Here is a 19,661-nt window from a genome sequence, read left to right as displayed (position 1 = left end):
CAAAAGCCTTAGAATCATCAAGAGCTGCTCAAGTCTCACGGAACTTTTCCATTGAATTTCTCCAAAGATGAGTAAAAAGTTAGAATATCGCTAGTTGGTCAATGTTGACAGAATCAATATTAGCAGTTATTTTGATCAGATGGAAGATTTTGAAGTAGTATAAGAATTGGCAATTGATGGATTTCTTCATCATTTTGGAAAGAGTAAGGGTAAGTGCAATACAACAATTGGAGGGGAAGGATTTGTCACCCTTTTAGGAACTGGCTGTATATGAGTAAATTTCCATACAGAAGGGAAAACAACATGGCATATTAAAGTGTAAAAAGGTGACGCAAAACAGGAATAAGCACTTGGATAAAGTAGGCAAGTGAACAAAGCCATCAGGACTTGGAGACTTCTTGACATTCAGGATTCTTTGAATGTCCTTCTGTTAGAAGACCATGGGTGGCCCTGTGCAGAATCTGTTTGTTGTGACAGAAGGTGGTTTCAATAATAAATTCCCACACTTACTGATATATAATTTTCAAGAGAAATGATATACCTCTTTAAGTTTGCTGTTCCTTATTCAATAATTATATAATATCGGTGTAGATACACCATAGTTTATCCATAAATTAAACTACATACGTAGTGTAAAGGCATCGTTTTTAATTGTATCTCATATTGTGGCTACTTTCACAATGAGATACCAGGTATTGCACTACTTTGAATAAGTAACGCTTCTCTAGTAGAGAAGACTACTGTTATTTATTCTCAGTGGATACCACCACCCAGATGGCACCATTTCAAAGCTGTTGACTTAACATTGGTAGGTGGGCAGGTACCCTGATAATGCAAACATGTCATCACAGTTGCGAAGTGGTTCCACAATATGAGAGATGCCAAATGGTGAACAAATGATAATGTATTTTAAAGCTGAAATACCTTGTGCATTTCATCTTTAAAATACATTATCATAATATCAGTGTAGATACACTATAGTTTACCCATAAATAAACTACATACATAGTTGTTGTGTTTTTTTTTTTTTTTTTTGGTTTTTAGGAGCATTAGCAACTAAGGCCATATTGCTCCGGGAATACGCGGTGGTCATTCCCTTGACCTTTCCACCTCCTCCGTATTTGGTGGTGATGGGCTCGAACCCCGGTCTAATCAAGAAGCGTGTGCTACGCACTGCTGCTCCTTCCCACCTGGCTACGGAGGCGCCTACATACATAGTGTATTATAGCTTTATTATATAGCTTTATTACACAACATACAGTTGAAATATTCAAATGAGATTAATTATAAGTGTTAAAATCAATATACATTTAAAATTATCGAAATTATACTAATTATCATAGTTTCCAGGAAAAACTCCAAGTTATATATACAAAAAGGTGAAATATTTTTGTAAAAATAGTGGATGTACTGTACATTATTCAATAATTATATAATATCGGTGTAGATACACCATAGTTTACCCATAAATTAAACTATGTACGTATGTAGTGTAAAGGCATCATTTTTAATTGTATATCATATTGTGGCTACTTTCACAATGAGATAGTTTTTTTTTATTTTTTTTTTTTTTAGAGATAATCTAGTTATATACACAGTTTATTCAACATATTCATGTTCAACTGTATGCACTTTCTACAATGACATTCCAGCATTTGTAAACCTCTCAAATAGAAATTGAAACACTGCTCCCCAAATCAGGATACTGTTGCTTGATGTTGTCATTTGATGAAAATTTGATACCCTTTAAATGTTAGTCTGAGAGTGCAAAATCTGATGAATGTAGGGATGATAAATGCCAGAAGCCTAGTTCAGCCAATTTGGCATGTGCTTTGTGTGCCCAGATTATTTTTCAAAAACAGCATTCCTCAGGTGAGCTTTCTCTTGTGTTTGGCCTTCAATTCCTTCTTCAGCTTATCCAGAAGTAATGTAATGAATAATGCTTGCCATTATCATTTTACCCTTTTCCAGGTATTCAGTATACAAAATCCTATCCTTGTCCCAAAAGACATAGGCCATGACCTTCCCAGCAGACTGCTGGGGTGAAGAGCAACTGTACCTCTACTCCTTCAATTGTTCTTTGGATTTAGATCATAATGAAACAACCATGTTTCCTCTGTGGTCACAATGCCAGAAAATCATTGGCACCCTATTCAAAATGGTGAAGAATGGCAGTCGAAGACAGGACATGCTGTCACTTTTAATCAACATTATTATTATTATTATTATTATTATTATTATTATTATTAGCTATATGGTGCAAGGAAGCCTGAGGCTTATGCTGCACCAGCCAAAAAAAAAAAAAAAAAAAATTCCCAAGTTACCCTAAGAGAGAGAGAGAGAGAGAGAGAGACAAAAGTAGAAGGGAATCACCAATAAAGAGAAGAATGATGATATCCAGCTCAGGACCCTGGGTGTGCCAAGCCCATACTCACCAGATGTGAGCCCCAGGGCTATTCAGGCATATGGGGACCCATTTGGCAGAAAGCTTTTGCATGTGCAAAATGTCATGAATAGCATATACAACATGTTCTCTGGATGTGCTTATAATCTCGGCAATCTGTTTAGCTGAAAGTCTATCAGACATCATGGCGTGAATGGCAATAACATTTTCAGGCACTGTTACAGAAACTGGTCTTCCTATCCTCTTTGCATCCTCACTTGGCAAAAAAAAACATTTTAAATCTTGCTTTTTATGGTTGAATAGCATGGACACTGGTCTCCTCATGTCGCTAGCTTATCAGCATGAATTCCTTTGGTGTTTTCCCCCTGTAGAAACATGTATTTCATAACCACTCTAGCTTCAGTTTTTCTGAGAGTGATGTTTTGGGCGGGCTGACATCTTTGCTTTCTTCAACCTGTAAAAAATAAAAATGGATATTATAGTTTTTTAGGCAAATTGGCCGTTTAACATAAAAAGATATGCTCTTTCATAATTTTACAATAATTTGTCAAAAAAAAAATTGGTGTCACTTTAGAGACTTGTGAAATCCAGTTATTATGCAAGAAATAGTGGGCAGTGTGTGTTAAGCAGCAAAGCAACTAACACTATGAGGTGTCAGTATATTATGTCTTTAGCTGCATGTATTCTTTGGGTGGTTTGCTGTTTGCTAAATGAAAAACCTGAGTTTCAAGTGGGGATAACCATGCAACCCTCATCTGATACCAACTTACTCAGCATGTTGTGGGAAAAAGTCCCTAAAAATTCCTCATATTACCGATGGGATATGAACTCAGCCCTTTTTCACTTAGTGTGGGAGGATGGTGATGTCATTTAAGAAATCCGAAACAACAGTGGTCCCACAACTGATCTTGGGGACTTCACTTCTAATGTCAGCACAATCTGAAGAATAGCCCATTAATCACAACTCTCTCCCTCCTACCCTGCAGCCACAGCCACCCTACGATCCATCTTAGAATCTTATCCATGATTCCAACTTGTTCCAGCTTATACAGTAAGCTCCCACGAGGGACAAAGTCAAATGCTTTGCCAAAATCCAAATAAACAATTTCAGAATTATTTCCTGTATCCAGCTCATGAGTGACTGTGTTAAAATAGCTAACCAGGTTAGTTAAACATGAATTTTCCTTTACAAAACCTTATGTTTCTTTCAGAATTATCTAAATGCCCTTATATTGCAATTTTTGATAATTTCTTCCAGGATTCTGTCTCTAAGTCAGATAACTACAAAACAATTTACTTCATACTACTGTGGTATAGTACAAATTCACTTATATAGACCAGGGGTTCCCAGTCCTTAGTTTGCAGCCTGTGTGTGACTTATGGGTCACTTGCAGAGCTATCTCACACATTTCATGACTGCTTTCCCCTAAAGGTATTACTTTTCTTCTAAGTGTAGATGGAAAAATTCTTTTATAACTTTCATTATAAAAGGAGTGAAGGTTTTAGTTCAGAAAAGAGTTCAGTATAAATGGAGTAATAGTAATCGTGGCATGTGATATGAAAGATTAAGTTGACAAAACATTGGAGACTCCTGCTATAGGCTAAGATAAATGCCAAAATGAACACAAGCAATACAAAAAAATGTGTCCAGTTAATAGATATAGTTAATCAAATTTAGCAAACTGTAGAGCAAATATTTACCCTCTTGAACAATTGTGCTTAAACATTGACAGGCATATTTTGTATGCATAGAACTTGTAAAAAAAAAATAATTTATATTTAGAAATGACTCCAACTTTAAGAATTATATTATATATACAGTACTTTTAATGATATGTATATATCTTTTTGGTGAATTATAACTTATTTAAAATTAAAAATATTCATAGAACAGCCAAAAAACTTAATAAGACTGAATTAAATTTATCCAGAAAGTCACATGTAGTCCAACAAGTCAGTGTAGCCATTTGAGCTATCATCTAGAGTCCAGTTTGTGACCTTCTGCCCAATCTGACAACATTGGATGACATTGAATTTAATTGAATTATTTTTTTCTGTAAAATATGTGGAAAAGATGAAGGGTTAAATCTCTGAGGAACAACTCTTGATTCGATTCTAATTAAGAGTGTAAAGAGAATGTGTCAGTCGAAGAACTGTATTGTTTTGAAAAACCACAATGTGAATTATGAACACAAGCCAGGTGCTGGATGCCTTTATAATGAGTACATTTTAGAAATAATAATTTTTAATATTTTTCCTAAAAAGGAAAATAAGTACATACTCTAGGATAAACTATGAAATGGTAAACCCTAGGACAGGGTTGGAAAGCCTTTTTAGAGAGCACATGCTAAAATTACTGATAGATTTTGAAAAACTTCTGGAGCATGCCCATGCACTGTTAATCGACATTTCTTTTACTTAACTACTAAGTAAAAAACTTTGGGACAGCAGTATGCATCATGTTCCAATAAAATCTTTTTGCATGCCACCGTGCGCCATAGGTTTGCTGACCTACTCTAGGAGGAGTTTACTACTTCACTGTTACATCACTCAGGTACCAATGGACCATGCATTTTTTATAGCAGTCTATGCATTTGAATGTGCAATTGTCCCTTCATTCTCTTCTAATGTAAAAGATAAAGGATTTATAATTTAATAAGTTAATGATATAAAGAATTTTCAAATTGCTAGTAATTGAAATGTGTTATGAATTCGGAAACCATTTATTTAGGTGGAGCAGACAGTAACAAAGGAAAGAGTAAGAAATGGAAGAAGATTTTACAGTTTCCTCACATATCATTATGTATTGATTTAATGAACAAAATTGGTGAGTGCATTATCTGTATTTTTATTATTTGTTTGTTTGTGCCATGATACTCAAAATTTTACATATTCTTAAAATAGATAAAAGTTAAAATAGTGAGGAAAGGTCTTCTCTCTGCAGTTTTTACTAGTTTTTGCTATTTTTTGGCACATTAGCATATATGCATAGCACTTATTGTCTTTGCCATGTTTGTCTATCCACCTGTTTGTCCACATGCATGTAACAGGACTCCCAGTGAATGGATTTTCTTGAAATTTTATATTTGGTTCAATAAATTTTATATTTGGTTCAGAGGATTTGTTGAGCCATACCAAATTTCATTAAAATCAGATAAATAAAAATCTTGCATTTATTATTTGGAAAAAAGAAATTCATAGATGAAATGTAGTTTTTAATGTAGTATTGTTAGCTTTATTGTATGTCCATGTATTGTTTTGCAAGATTCGTGAATGTAGTGTTGTTTGTGAAGAGATACATATGTAAGAGAGAAAAGAGACTTAAAAGTTTATGGGAAAGAGCGATAAATATTGTACAGTTGTAATTAAACTGAATGGCTAAGTTTCGAGAACATAAAACTATAGAGGTTTATTAAGTGGTCTGTATAGTGTGAAAGGTAATATCTCTTAGAGATGTTATTTTAGTAATTAATTGATAAGAAGATAACTATACTTACTTTTTACTTCAGTTAATCACAGAAAAAGAAAAAAAAATTCAATTAATTTTAAGGAAAAAATAGAATGCACCTGAAATGTAACACACTGTATGTTACCTAACTTGTAATGGAAGTATGTTATCAAATGTTTAGACATTACTTAATAAGAAAAAGTTCAATTATTATCAATTTTCAGCCTCTTTGGTCCCTGGAAAGTGTTTAAGATCAATCATAGTCAACACTACACCCCGCCCTTTAATCACAGAAATTTATTCATATAAATGAAAGTACAGTAGAACCCAGATAAGTTTTCCAAGGACTGGAGATTTTGAACTTCTTACATGGGAAAACTTCTTAGAAGGGAAAATGACCTAAGGGTATGAAATATTAACTACACAAATAAAAATGAAAAGATATGCATACATAAGTTAAAGATCATTTTTAAGTACCATTTCAGAATTCTATGGGAAACATTTTTAAACTGAGGATTTCTAATTGCTTAACATTCTGTTCATTAAACTCATTACCAAGTTGGAAGAATGAGCTCCTTTGGAGTTTCAATATACCTTAAAAGGTTACAATTACAATAAGACAGCAAAATTCCACCAAGTAATTCAGAACTGTTCACAATTATCAGAACTTAACACTTAACGTGGTCTACATATCCGATTATTGATATCGATGAAAACAATTGCAATATGTCACTTCCATAATATCGAAAAGGTTTTAGCACTGAAAGCCTCATTAGACTATGGAAAATTCACTAATCGAACAAGTTAGTGCCAATCATCATTTTAGTTTGTAGTAAATCACTGAAGTAGGTAGGTGAAATGGCAGTTTCTGTTATATCTTATATTGTGAATGCCTTCACAATGAGTTGCCCTGATATTGAACTACCTTGAATAAGCAACACTTTGACAATGGATCTCAAATAGGCAATACAGGAATTCATACAAAATGTCTCTTTGTATAAGGCAGTGGTCAGCCCATGCCTCATTTTAGGAAGGATGTAGAGTTGCTTGAGCGAGTACAGTGAAGGGCAACAAGATTGGTGAGGGAAACGAAGGGGGTCCTCTTACTAAGAAAAGCTTAAAGTCTGCAAATTGCATTGTCTGGAGACTAGAAACTTGCGAGATGATCTGATTGAGGTGTATAAGGCCTTGAATGGGTTGAGTGGGCGCAATTCTGATGGGATTCTTCCTCTTGCTCAGATTACAAACCTGAAGGGGCATAATTCAAATTGAAGAAAGACAGTTATAGAATAGATGTGCATAAATTTGCCTTTAGCCAGGCAAGTAGTTGATTGCTGGAACAAATTTCCATCTGTTGTTGTGGAAGTTGATAGCTTAAATAAATTCAAGGAGGAACTGGACAAACTTTTAGAGGGAATGGTTATGTGAAATGGTGTTTTTTTTTTTTTTTTTTTTTGGCTGATGCTACATAAGCTTGCTTTTTTGCATCACATGCCACTACTACTACTACTTCATCAATGGGTTCTTGGCAGATACGACCACCCCACTGCTGCCGAGAATAAGTAACATTAGTCTTCTCCATTGGCAAAGTGTTGCTTATTGGAGGTAGTGCAATATCAGGGCAACTCATTTTGAAGGCATCCACAATATGAGATCCATGAATATCGAAAATGATGCCATTTCACCTAATTCAGTGGTTTACTATGATGCTTGGCACTAACTTGTTCAATTACCAAATGTTTATATTGTTTAATATTTTTTAATATTAAAAATAAATAATTTCTCTATTTAAAAAAAAACGTATTAAATGGGAAAATGTCATTATAATAATACATTATTCTTTATCACAAACTTTTTATGCGGGAAAACGTTTTACCCAGGAAACTCTTATACGGAAAAATAATACATTACAACATATAGAGTTGAAATTGGGACTTAAGAAACCAAACCTAGTATAGGGGAAAATGTCTTATGCAAGAATTTCTTATCCAGTATATATTGTGTATTACTCTAGAACAAAAGTCAGATTGAGACCAAATTTTTAAAGTTTGTTCTGTTGGTCCTTGGGAAAATTTCAGGTTTAGTTATAACTTCACAGCTGTCCTTCTGTTCCATCCCCACAAAAATCAGCATAAATGAAAGTGTTTTTGCATTAATCAATAAGAAAAATGTGGATTGCTCCCAAATTTTCAACATATATTCTGTTTGTCCCTGGGATGGTTCTAAGTTCATTTCCTTTTTCATAGCATTCCCTCTCCAGTTTCCCATTAAGAAATATTACTATAAATTTGGAACAGCCACTCTGATCCATTTCAAAATTTCATTACTTAGATTATTTTAGGAATCTTTGTAACAAATTTGTGTGAATGTTTTTATTTTGTTATAAATCATGAATTATTACTATTTGCTAGCATGCCTGAAATGTAATACAGTGGATAAATTAAATAACTAACTTGTTTAATATAAAGAAATAGTAATTTCCATACTGTAAGTACTGTTTTATGGAAAGTTTCTTGGCAAAATCAAAACCCTTTTATTTCTTTAAGCTGCTGTAATTTAAAAGCACTAAAAAAGTTTTGCTTTATTTCATCAGTAGGAATTTAATAAGGGAAGCATATAGTAATATCCGCATAGTACGAGAATACAAAAAAAAAATTTTTTTTAAAGTATGTGATTTGTTTAATGAACTTTCCGTTATTAGCATGGGTGGAAATTCTATTTTAAAAAATAATGAATCAGTAGCTGTAAACTCCCTTTAAGTGGGCAGAACTAGGTCAAAAACACTTGTAATGGATTTTACCTAACCCAACATTCACAGAACTTAATTAAACCTAGATATTCAGGTACCACTTGTCAGTTTAATGCACTGAACTGGCAAAGCAAAGTTCAGTTCTGCAACAGCTAAATCCTGTGCACCTTCATACTGATGGGTCTGTTAATAACCCTTGATATACCCCTCATGAGGTATAAAGATATACCTTCATGAATTACTATTATACTGGAGATGACCACTCAGGCAGGATTAAGAAATACAACCAAAATCTCTACATACTACCTATCTGAATCCACTCACCTACATGAATATATTTTATGAAATTTAAACATTATGGTGGCATAACTAGGGTTGATGCCACCCAGGAAAAATAAAAAAAATGGTGCCCCATGGAAAATGCAAAAATTGGAATTTTTACATTTTTTAACCATAAAAATGGTGCCCTCCAAATTTGGCACCCAGGGCACTTGCCTCACCCAAGTTACCCCTCATGAGGTATAAAGATATACCTTCATGAATTACTATTATACTGGAGATGACCACTCAGGCAGGATTAAGAAATACAACCAAAATCTCTACATACTACCTATCTGAATCCACTCACCTACATGAATATATTTTATGAAATTTAAACATTATGGTGGCATAACTAGGGTTGATGCCACCCAGGAAAAATAAAAAAAATGGTGCCCCATGGAAAATGCAAAAATTGGAATTTTTACATTTTTTAACCATAAAAATGGTGCCCTCCAAATTTGGCACCCAGGGCACTTGCCTCACCCAAGTTACGCCACTGGGTATTATTGTTAGTGGAACCATGACAAGTTGGCATGTGCTCTAGTTTTATTATTTTTTAAATTGTAATTTAAGGTTACAGTTTATTCTCAATTTCTTGGTTACCTGACTGTCAAATAAAATGTGGTTAACATAACAGCAGTGAAGATAATGATTATCAGTTCCTTTTTAAACTTTATATAGGATACTATTCTTACCATGCTTAAGTTGTTTGGTAGAAGTACTGAAAATCTTCTCATACTTATCACATGATTCCTCCATTAGCCAACACAATCTACATTGAGTATGTCTCTCATTGACTTTTACTAATCCTGATTGGCAGCTAATGACAATCAAATTTCACCTCATTCAAAGATCACTAACAATCAAGTATTTAGTATTAGTAGTATAAAGGCTAAATAATGAAAGGTAGCAGACTTTTTCTTCATCTGCAAAAAAAAGTAAAAAAATTTTCTAATTCATACCTTCCCTGTCACCAAAAAGTGACTATCCAATTCTACTTTAAATTTTACCAGACTATCCGCACCTCAACTACTGTGGCAAGCAGTTTATTCCAATAATCTTTAACACCCCTTCCTGAAAGTAAACTTCATGTGATCCAACTTTCCAATTGATTCCAGTAATCTTTAACACACTGCCTGAAAGTAAACTTCATTGGATTCAACTTTCTGTTATTCCCAAATTTTGTTTGCTCTCCGAACCTTGTTTCTCCTACCATTGAAAATATACCTCTCATTCATTTTACTGATTCCCTTTAGGATCTTATATACCTCAGTGATGTCTCTTCCTCTCACCAAAATGTCTAGTTGCCGAGCTTTGTAGTTCATGCCTAAGCTGTTCTTTTTAAGGATATCAATTACCATGCCTCAACAGTTTATTTGCTCTTCTTTGAACCCTTTCTAGACAAGTCATCGCATACCTTCCTAGCCCCCCACTACCATTTACACTGCATAGAGAATTTCACGTTAGATTAAATCATGATCCCTAAGTCTTTTTTTCTCTTGAATCACTTTTAACATCTCTTTCCCTAGCTTGTAAGTAATTTTCAGATTTCAGTTCCCTATGGGAAAAACCTTACATTTAGAAGCATGAAAATTTTTCCATTTTTCAGACCATTTGTGGAACTGATCAGTCATTTTGAAGCAAAATGGCCTGATTCTTGTCATTTATCACCCTTCCTATTTTTACATTATTAGTAAACTCTGACACAACTTCGCTTGCACTCCCTCATCAGTGTCATTTAGAAAGGTATGAAAGAGAAGTGGCATCAACATTGATTCCTGAGGAATTCCACTTGCTACATAATCCACCCTTAAGTGTGTCCATTTATAACTACTCTGTCTCCTATCTTTTAGCTACCCCTTGATCCAATAACGAATCTTGCCATTAATTTCTGTTTGCCAGTTATACATTAGCCTTTTGTGGGGGAACTGTATCAAAGCTTTAACAAATCAAGGCTTGGTCATCTCTGCTTCCCTTTCCAAAATTTACTTAGCCACAGTTGAAAATAAAATCCTACAACCTTACCCTTCCGAGATAAAGTTATACATGTGATACGCCGATGATGTACTTTTAATAGGAAACAAAACTATAATTGATAATCTTTTTACAAAATTCAATTCAATTCACGACAGACTTAAATACACACTCAAAATAGAAACCAATAAACAAATTAATTTTCTCAATCTCACCATATATAAAACAGGTACTGAACTAAGATCTATAAAAAACATACACACACAGGGAAATTCCTACATTTCACATCACACCACCCTTTCAACATAAAAAAATCCGTTCTCTATAACCAAATCTACAATGCCATTAAATTCAGCACCTCACAAGACAACCTATCCAATGAGTTACAATATCTCACAAAAAAATTCATAGCCAGAAATTACCCTCCAAAATTAATCCAACATACCATTTCCATCGCAAAAAATAATATCAATAACCCCATAAAACACATCATAAATAGTAAAACACGTCTTGTCCTTCCTTATCATAGTTATCTTGCAGGACAATTTCGGCGAATATTTGCAGGTACAGACATCACTCTTATTTTTTCCACTTATAACAAACTCGGATCACTTTTCAATAAATATAAAGAAACGCATAAATATCCAACAAGCAAAATGAATAATATTATTTATTTAATAAAATGTCAACACAATTGTAACGCCTGTTACATTGGTAGTGCCACAACCAAATTCGGTTCAACCCAATCATCCAATACCAGAGCATACTATCACGACAATAGCTTCAGAACTGGACAATCTAGCACTGAACTTACTTTACATGCCCACTCCAACAACCATACTCCCTTAGTTGACTCAGCTATTACCATATTAAAATTAAAAAACAGTTACAAAATTTTACAATTCGAAGCCTTCATTATAGAATGGTTTCGTCACCACTCTGATCTAAATATTATAAATGCAAAACTCCCCCTCAATCTCTCTCCGGTTTGGAATCTCACCAATCTGAGATTCCCGCAAGTTACAAAGTGCATCACGGGATTACAAAATTCTTCTTAAATACAGTACACGTTCCCTTTTCTTTTAACTTGGCAACTAAAGACGTTTTTTAACAAAAGTCCTTCGTTACTACTTTTGGTTTATCCACTATTTAGAGATTCCCAATTTAATGACAACCAAGGACGGAGTTAGCATGCCTCAATTAGCATGCCTCAACTACTTCACTTCTACTTCCTTGCGCATATTTGAATCCCGTTTTAAGAACCAATCACCTTAAAGAATCAATTTAAGAACTAGTCACCTCTTGCCATTCAAACCATAACAATTGCAGATCGATCAAGGTGAGTACTGAAAAATTAAGCCCTTGCTATTTTTTGAATTTAGTCCAATAAAACAGTACTTTAAGACACTATAACTTCTAAGTGTCAAATCAAGGTAATTAATGTTAAGTTGTTTCTTGCATCCAGCTGGTTTAAAACTTTGTCATAATAATTAAATTGGTCAAGAAAGGCTTACTATTCACAGACCCATGCTTCGATCCATTAAGGATACTATTCTTATTAAGATAGTCATGTATTGTCTCCTTCGCCACAGACTGCATGATCTTTCCCACTACTGAAGTCAAATTTGCTGGTCTGTAGTTGACCATGTTGTCACTTGGATCTCCATTGTGGACTGGGGAGACATTAGCACTTTTCCAGCCTGGTCCCCAACTCTAACAATGATCTATTTAACATCCCAGTGGGATGATATACTCACCTTTAGCCTTTTTTTTTTAGCAAAACAGAACATATACTATCCGCTCCTGGAACCTTACTCTCACTCAGCTTCAGTAGTTTTTCCCATATACTCCTCCAATATTGATATATCACATAATTTAGAGAAATCTGCAACCTTGTTACTGATCCTTTATACACTGAAAGGACAGAATTCATGGGATACCTGGTTCCTGGGCAACACACTATCACTCCTCTCGCTAGTGGACAAACCCAATGCTTGGCAAGTATATAGGTACACTGCATTCATGTAGACGGTAATTCGATGTCAGTATGGATAAATGTCATGAGCTAACCGACTTTGAAAGAGGGATGATAATGGGTGCCCGATGCATGGAGTGCTATGGGTGGAGAAAGTTGGTGGACGACCTGGCCGTTGACAACTGTCTCGCATTGTTTCAGCTAACTGGACAGTGACAGTGGCACAAATCACAACCGACCTCAAGGGAGGTGCCAGAAACATCTCCACCAAGACCATCAGATGATCATTAGCCACAAGGTTATGGGAGCTGCCAACCCACCAGAGTCCCATTGCTAATACCAAGACACAGGACTCTAGACTTCAACTGGGCGAAAGAACATCGGCACTAGACCTTGGATGGTTGGAGACTGATCCGATGAGTCCCATTTCCAGTTATTTAGAGCTGATGGGAGTATGCATGTTTGGGAAACCGCATGAAGCTATGCACCCATCGTATCAACAAGGAACTGTTCAGGCAGGTGGACGGTCAGTAATGGTCTAGGGCATGTTCAGCTGGCACATGTTGGGACCTCTGGTACGTCTAGATGCATCTCTGATCAGTCCAGGGTATGTGTCCATCCTTGCAGACCATCTGCATCCCTTCACGGTCATTGTGCACCCACAGGGCAGGGGACTCTTCCCGCAGGACAATGCACCTCCCCACAGAGCTGTGGTGACTAGAACATTGTTTGAAGAGCATTTCCAGATTTTACCACCATGGGTGGCCTCCCTGTTCACCGGACGTGAACCCTGTGGGGCATCTTTGGATGCTGTGGAAAGGTCCTTTCATTCTTTGGATCCTCCACCCAGAAATGCTATGGAATTATGAACAGCAGTGCAGCATGGATGGAAATACCTGTGGAACGCTTTCATGAACTAGTGGACTCAATGCCTTGCTGTGTGAGGGGCCTTATCTGGGCGAAAGGTGGGCGATACCTACCTGTTACTAGGTAGGTATCCCATGATTTCTGTCCACTTAGTATAGTATAAATGGCTTTCAATTGTAAAGATCACTGCAAAGTACATATTCTGCTGGGTTTTCTGTGACTTTTCTAATTCGTTCAAATGCAGGACCAATATGATTATTCTCTTCTCTTCTTTTTGTGTATTCACATCCAAAGAAGAACTCTTTGTCTCCATTTTTAGCTCTGTTTTCCAGTGATTTCTCATACTCAGCTTTTGCCTGTCTTGCCACATTGTGCTTTTATTACTTATAATATTCATATAAATCACTCTCTCATGATGATTGGCTGTAAATATCCCTTTTTTTTTTTTTTTTTTTTTTTTTTTTGCTAAGTTCAACCCTTAACCTCTCTAGTTATCCACTTGGGCATCTTTCTTTTATAGAACTTTTCCAGTGGAACAAATTCACTTTAGCTTCCAGGATAAATCTATTGAATATCATAGTGAACTCGTATCCTTATAGTAACCTTATAGTTGTTTCTCCAGTTAACAGAACTCAAGAAATACCTCAGTTCATTATAGTCTACTCTCTTGAAATGAAGCCCTCCCCTTTTCCTCTTATCGCAGAAATCTCTTTGGACATTATCCATTTTATGATATTATGATTACTAACCACTATTGGTTCCTGGTTCCGTCAAATTTTGGATGAGTTTGAATCCTTGATGAAAACCAAGATGATATTAAAGCCCCTTGTACTTTCTCTAACATGTTGGAATAAATAACAGTCATCCAGATGATTCAGAAATCCCTTTTCCCATAGCATATCACCCATCCAAAATTTCTAATCATAATGAGGCATTCCCATTTGGCTGCCCATTCAAGTTGCCTATAGAGATTTTTGTCATACTCCTCAGAATCATTTGGTGTGTAACATACCTTGACTATCATATTATCTTTACTGCATGTCATTTTGAAATAATACCATTTGAACCTTCTAAGTCAGCCTTTTAATAACATTCTTGAAGGAATATGGGAAAGAAATCAATTTTAAATAAAATTTATTTTAGTTTCTCTAAAATTGTTTCATTGAAAAAAAGTTTATAAATTTCACAAAATAAATTAAAAAAAATTAGTGAAATCCAAGCAGAGGTAAATGGAGAATGTTTTGGGAACTTACTCCATTGACTGTATATTATTTTTGCTAATTTCCTGATATGATTAACTTTTATCCTGATGTGGAAGGTATCCACAGTCTGTTAGTCAAAAGTTCAAAAAATGTCTTCTTTTGCTACTTCTGACAGTGTTATTTCTTGGTGAGTAAAAAGAAGCACATGCACATATTAGTATTAGCATGTAGTGCAAAGAAGCCACAGTTTTTTGCTGCACCAGCCAAAAAAAAAAAAAGATAAAAACGTTAAAAGGAAAATATATAAATATATCAAAAAGAAAAACTGTGTGATTTTCTCCTTTCGTAAGACTGACTGGCATCTGTAGTTACCCACTTTGGTCTTATGACCCTCTGTATGTATTAGTTATAGTTATTATTATCTTTATTATATTGGTACTGATGTCTGCTGAAGTATGTATTCACTGGCCAGTTTGCATGTTGTGCAAGCTGAAAAACCTGGAATAATTCACAGGGGAAATCATGTACCCTCTGCTGAGATTGGCTAATTACAGCCTTGAATGGAAAGGACTTTAGATATTCCTCGTCATAATGGGAATTGAAACTAAGCCTCTTCAAATGAGTGACAGGTGGTGATATATTATGCTGACTAGGTTACCACAGAGGACACATATTGGTGATATTTTGTCACTTTAATCCAAAGGAATCTCTTCTGGGCTCAAAGATACCCTCATAATTAACCTTAATAGTTCGGTGCCCTCTCTTGCTGCCTCCCTCAAAAATATTGTGTATATGCCATGAACTCCTGGTGAATTACTTGTATTTAGGCTGCAAGCCTAAATACAAGTAATTAGTAATTACTTGTAACAAGTAATTACTTGTATTTAGGCTGCAAGCCTAAATACAAGTAATTCACCAGGAGTTCATTCACCAGGAGTTCATGAGTAAAATACAAGTAATTTACTAAATACAAGTAAATACAAGTAATAGGCTGCAAGCCTAAATACAAGTAATTCTCCTTTGTTTAGATTTTATTTTATGTTTATTTTTCTAATAAACAGTTGCTAATTTAATACTGCTTTACTACATTTTTCTCATACAGAGTATCCTCACTGTGAAAAGCTTTTTTTTTTTTTTTTTTTTTTTTTGTAAAGTTCAATGCAAAATTCCTGTTCAGTTCATGTGCCTGGTTATAAGGCTTTTCTTTGTATTTGCATACAGGAAAAACTCCTTATCCCCATTCTCTGCTCTCTGAACCAGTGATTTCTCATACTTAGCCTTTGCCAGTACCCTTTTCTGTGAAACTGTTACAGATAAATTTGTAGATGTAATAAGCATCAATACTTTTCAGTGCTGTATTCTCTTCTGTGATTATTGCTCTAAAAATATTCCATAATTCTAATGTATTCACCTCCTCTGTACTAAATGCCCAGTTAGTAGTCCACTTTCCTGAAATTAAAACCATGCCTCTACCTTTAACAACTGCTACTTCTTTCTGCTTTCAAATTAGAACTACATGATCATGGTTCTAAGGTCACAGTACAGGAACCTACTAATGGTTCCTGTACTGTGAACCTTATGTGGTCTAGAATATTTTTACCCCTGGTATTTTCTCTAGCATGCTAATACAAATAATAATCATCTAGTTGATTTAATTCACATTTTTTCCCCATGGTGAGTTTCTCTTCAACTTGCTTCAAGTGGGAGGAGGAATTCATCATGAGGAAACACTCAGAAGCTCTTGTCATGCTCTTCACAATCTTCTGATCTGTAGATCATTCTCATTAACTGTAGTTTAGGCAAATAGCTTAATAAACTATATTATTAATTTCACGTGGTATAAGAGTGATATTAAATATAGTAATAATCTTAATCTATATGATTTTCATTAATTGATTCCAACCAACTCACACCACACTGATTCTGTACTAGCATGTATAACTTCTGAATCTGCAAGCCTTTGTCACACTTGGGCTGCTTTTGATAAGATGCATGCCCCCCATCACCCCTGTCTTCCTTATCCTTCCTAAATACGTTGTACATACCACTGAAACTTGTCATCCGCTATTATGGGGTGACACCATGTTTCCATTAACTCTGCTATGTCGACATTTTTCCAAACTAGGAGCTCAGATTCGTTCATTTCGTTAGCAATACTCGTGACATTACTGTTGAACAGTCTAAGTATTCTTGTATAGTTTATTACCCTGACACCCTTTGAAGGTATTTCAACTTGTTTCCTTAGCAGGAGCTTCCTTTGTACAAAACACTTCTAGCCTTGGCATATCTTGTCATTTTCGGCTTTTGCAGCCACAAACAAGAACTTTTGAGATGTGTGCTAGTGTTATCACATGATAAACATGTCTGTATTACCCTTATCTCTCCAAATTAGCAGTTTCCCTGAACCCTTAAGGTCTCCTCAGTGTTATTGATAAAAGACTCTTGCACTACCTTTGTTCAAATGTATTCTGTCTCTACAAAATCAACTCCTACTTTTTAGGCAGGCCAAACTGATAAAATCCTTCCCCTCTCTTCAGAAACTTTGCTAATTTCCTAAAACCTTGAGTTTATCCAAAAGGCTTTCAGCATATAGTTCCTTCCATCATTTCTGGGCAGAATTGCAGATATATATTTATAAGTAATATTCTTTATTCTTTGTATGGTGTCACCTCCTATTGACAATCAGTACAACTACAAATGCACTTTGTACAGAAGTAGTTTTAATTTCCCTCGCTGCTGTGTGACAACTGCCATATGGTATTCCCTTTTTTTTGTGCAAGCTTCTGAAGTGACTTATATGGCCTTGCTGTTAGGCTTACCCTAAGGGTAAACTGCAGCCATTATCAACCCACTGCAGGATGGAAGCCTCCTCAACAATTCATGTTGAGGGAAATGGACCATAATCTGCCATGCTGGTCCAGTGCGGGTTGGCAGATCGACTGTATTTAGTAGTCAGGGGCTTGAACCCTGGTCTTCTCAAGGAGCGTGTGCTACTCACTCCCTCTCCTGACCACTCGGCTACGGATTGCCCTAATTAGTGCTAAATGTTTCTCAGATACACAGTTGATGTGCAAAAATGACTTACAACAGTCACATTCTCAGATTTTGATGATTTAAAATTTCCTGAAAAAATCACATTAAGTAGTTCATGGTGGAATGTTATCTCTATTTGGAGGTAATGTTCCACATGAACACACACAGTCCTAGATAATGTACAAAGTGTCACATTCTCATTTAATGTGTTCATGCTGGAGTGACATGCCAATTTCTTAACCATTCTAGGTATTTATTTACTTAAAAAGGGTTGAAAACCACCAAATTTACATTCATGTGCTTTAACTTAGCTTTTATTGGAATTATGGCTATATTTACATTTAAAAATAAAAAGTTAAACAGAGCAGCCCATAAACATGCCCATATTTTCTAAGAACTAAAGAAGATTCTTCTAGAGTTATCACAATCTTATATAATTATTATACAGTTGTGAATTTATAAATTGAAACAAGATGTAAATCTTAAATCAACAAATTTTAAATTTGTCATGATCAGAATCTGGTTCCTGTTCTTAGTTTTAAATATTTTTTTATAGAAATCTATATGATCTAATATAGTTAGGGAAGGATGTTATGCGGTTGTTTTCCACTAAGATTATTACTATGTTTAATATCACTCTTATACCACATGAAATTAATAATATAGTTTATTAAGCTATTTGCCTAAACTTCTATACATTAAGGTGACAGTTCAGGTATCTTACCAATACCCTTCATCAGAGCATGTTGCTGACAGACTCCTCTTGCTGTTGTTCCCAAAAATGCACATCAAATTTCTGGGAGCATCAGCAAGAGGAATCTGTCAGCAGCATGGTCTGATGATGGGTATCGGTAAGATACCTGTAATGTCACATTAATATATTGTAGTTTAGGCAAATAGCTTAATAAACTATATTATTAATTTCACATGGTATAAGAGTGATGTTAAATATAGTAATAATCTTAATCTATATGATTTTCATTAATTGCGATATTGAAATAATTTTACAAACTGGAGTTATATAAGTAATTCAGGTTTCTTATTTAAACCCATCAGTGGAAGTTTTCATGCTATATTATTTGTGAATGTCAGTAACCTTATTTTGATTATATTACATTACATACCATTTTGAAATAAAAGATTGCCCGGATGCCATTTTAATATATTGTTTTACATCTCCCTTTCTATAGATGTCCGGTATAGTTTTATTGTTGAGCAACAACCATTAGGCAGACTTTTGTTTCAGCAGTTTTGTGAAACAAATCCACTTTATAAAAATTGTAGCAATTTTCTTGATGCTGTGGTAAGTATTTTGAAGAAACGTTATTGTATTTTAAATATAGCAGTTTGGGAACAAATATTCTCCATTTTAAATAATCAGAATTACTTGAATTGTGAAAAACAATCAGAAGATGAAAAAAAAATTAGAATTTTTTTTTTTTTTTTCCACAGAAATAAAAAAAAATAGTAGTGACAATTTATTTAACTCAATGGTTCTTATGTGACAGTATTAACTAGATCGTATGTATAGCTTAGCTTAATTTTCAGCACTCACCTCCAGAGGTGAGTGCTGAAAATTAAGCTGAACTATACATACGATCTAGTTATTACATTACAGCACATAAGGACTCCTTAAAAAAATCAAGAGTGACAGTATTATACAACGGTGAAATAGCCCAATGGATAAT

The 19,661-nt window shown here is 34.8% G+C and overlaps 1 protein-coding gene across 1 annotated transcript in view; it reads left to right on the top strand.

Annotated features, from left to right (window-relative positions):
- Nucleotides 1-19,661, top strand: part of LOC150077922 (G protein-coupled receptor kinase 2-like) — a 173,918-nt gene that overhangs the window by 8,776 nt on the left and 145,481 nt on the right. The window contains exons 2-3 of the mRNA XM_090385488.1: nt 5,136-5,231; nt 19,164-19,276. Coding sequence (XP_090241614.1) covers nt 5,136-5,231; nt 19,164-19,276 — 209 coding nt within the window. The remainder of the gene's footprint in view (nt 1-5,135; nt 5,232-19,163; nt 19,277-19,661) is intronic.

Source organism: Mastigoproctus giganteus, chromosome 11, assembly GCF_048544385.1.
Source record: "Mastigoproctus giganteus isolate SK-2022 chromosome 11, ASM4854438v1, whole genome shotgun sequence".
NCBI lineage: Eukaryota > Metazoa > Arthropoda > Arachnida > Uropygi > Thelyphonidae > Mastigoproctus > Mastigoproctus giganteus.
Note: the sequence above shows the minus strand (reverse complement) of the source record. Positions and strands in the feature narration are given on the sequence as shown.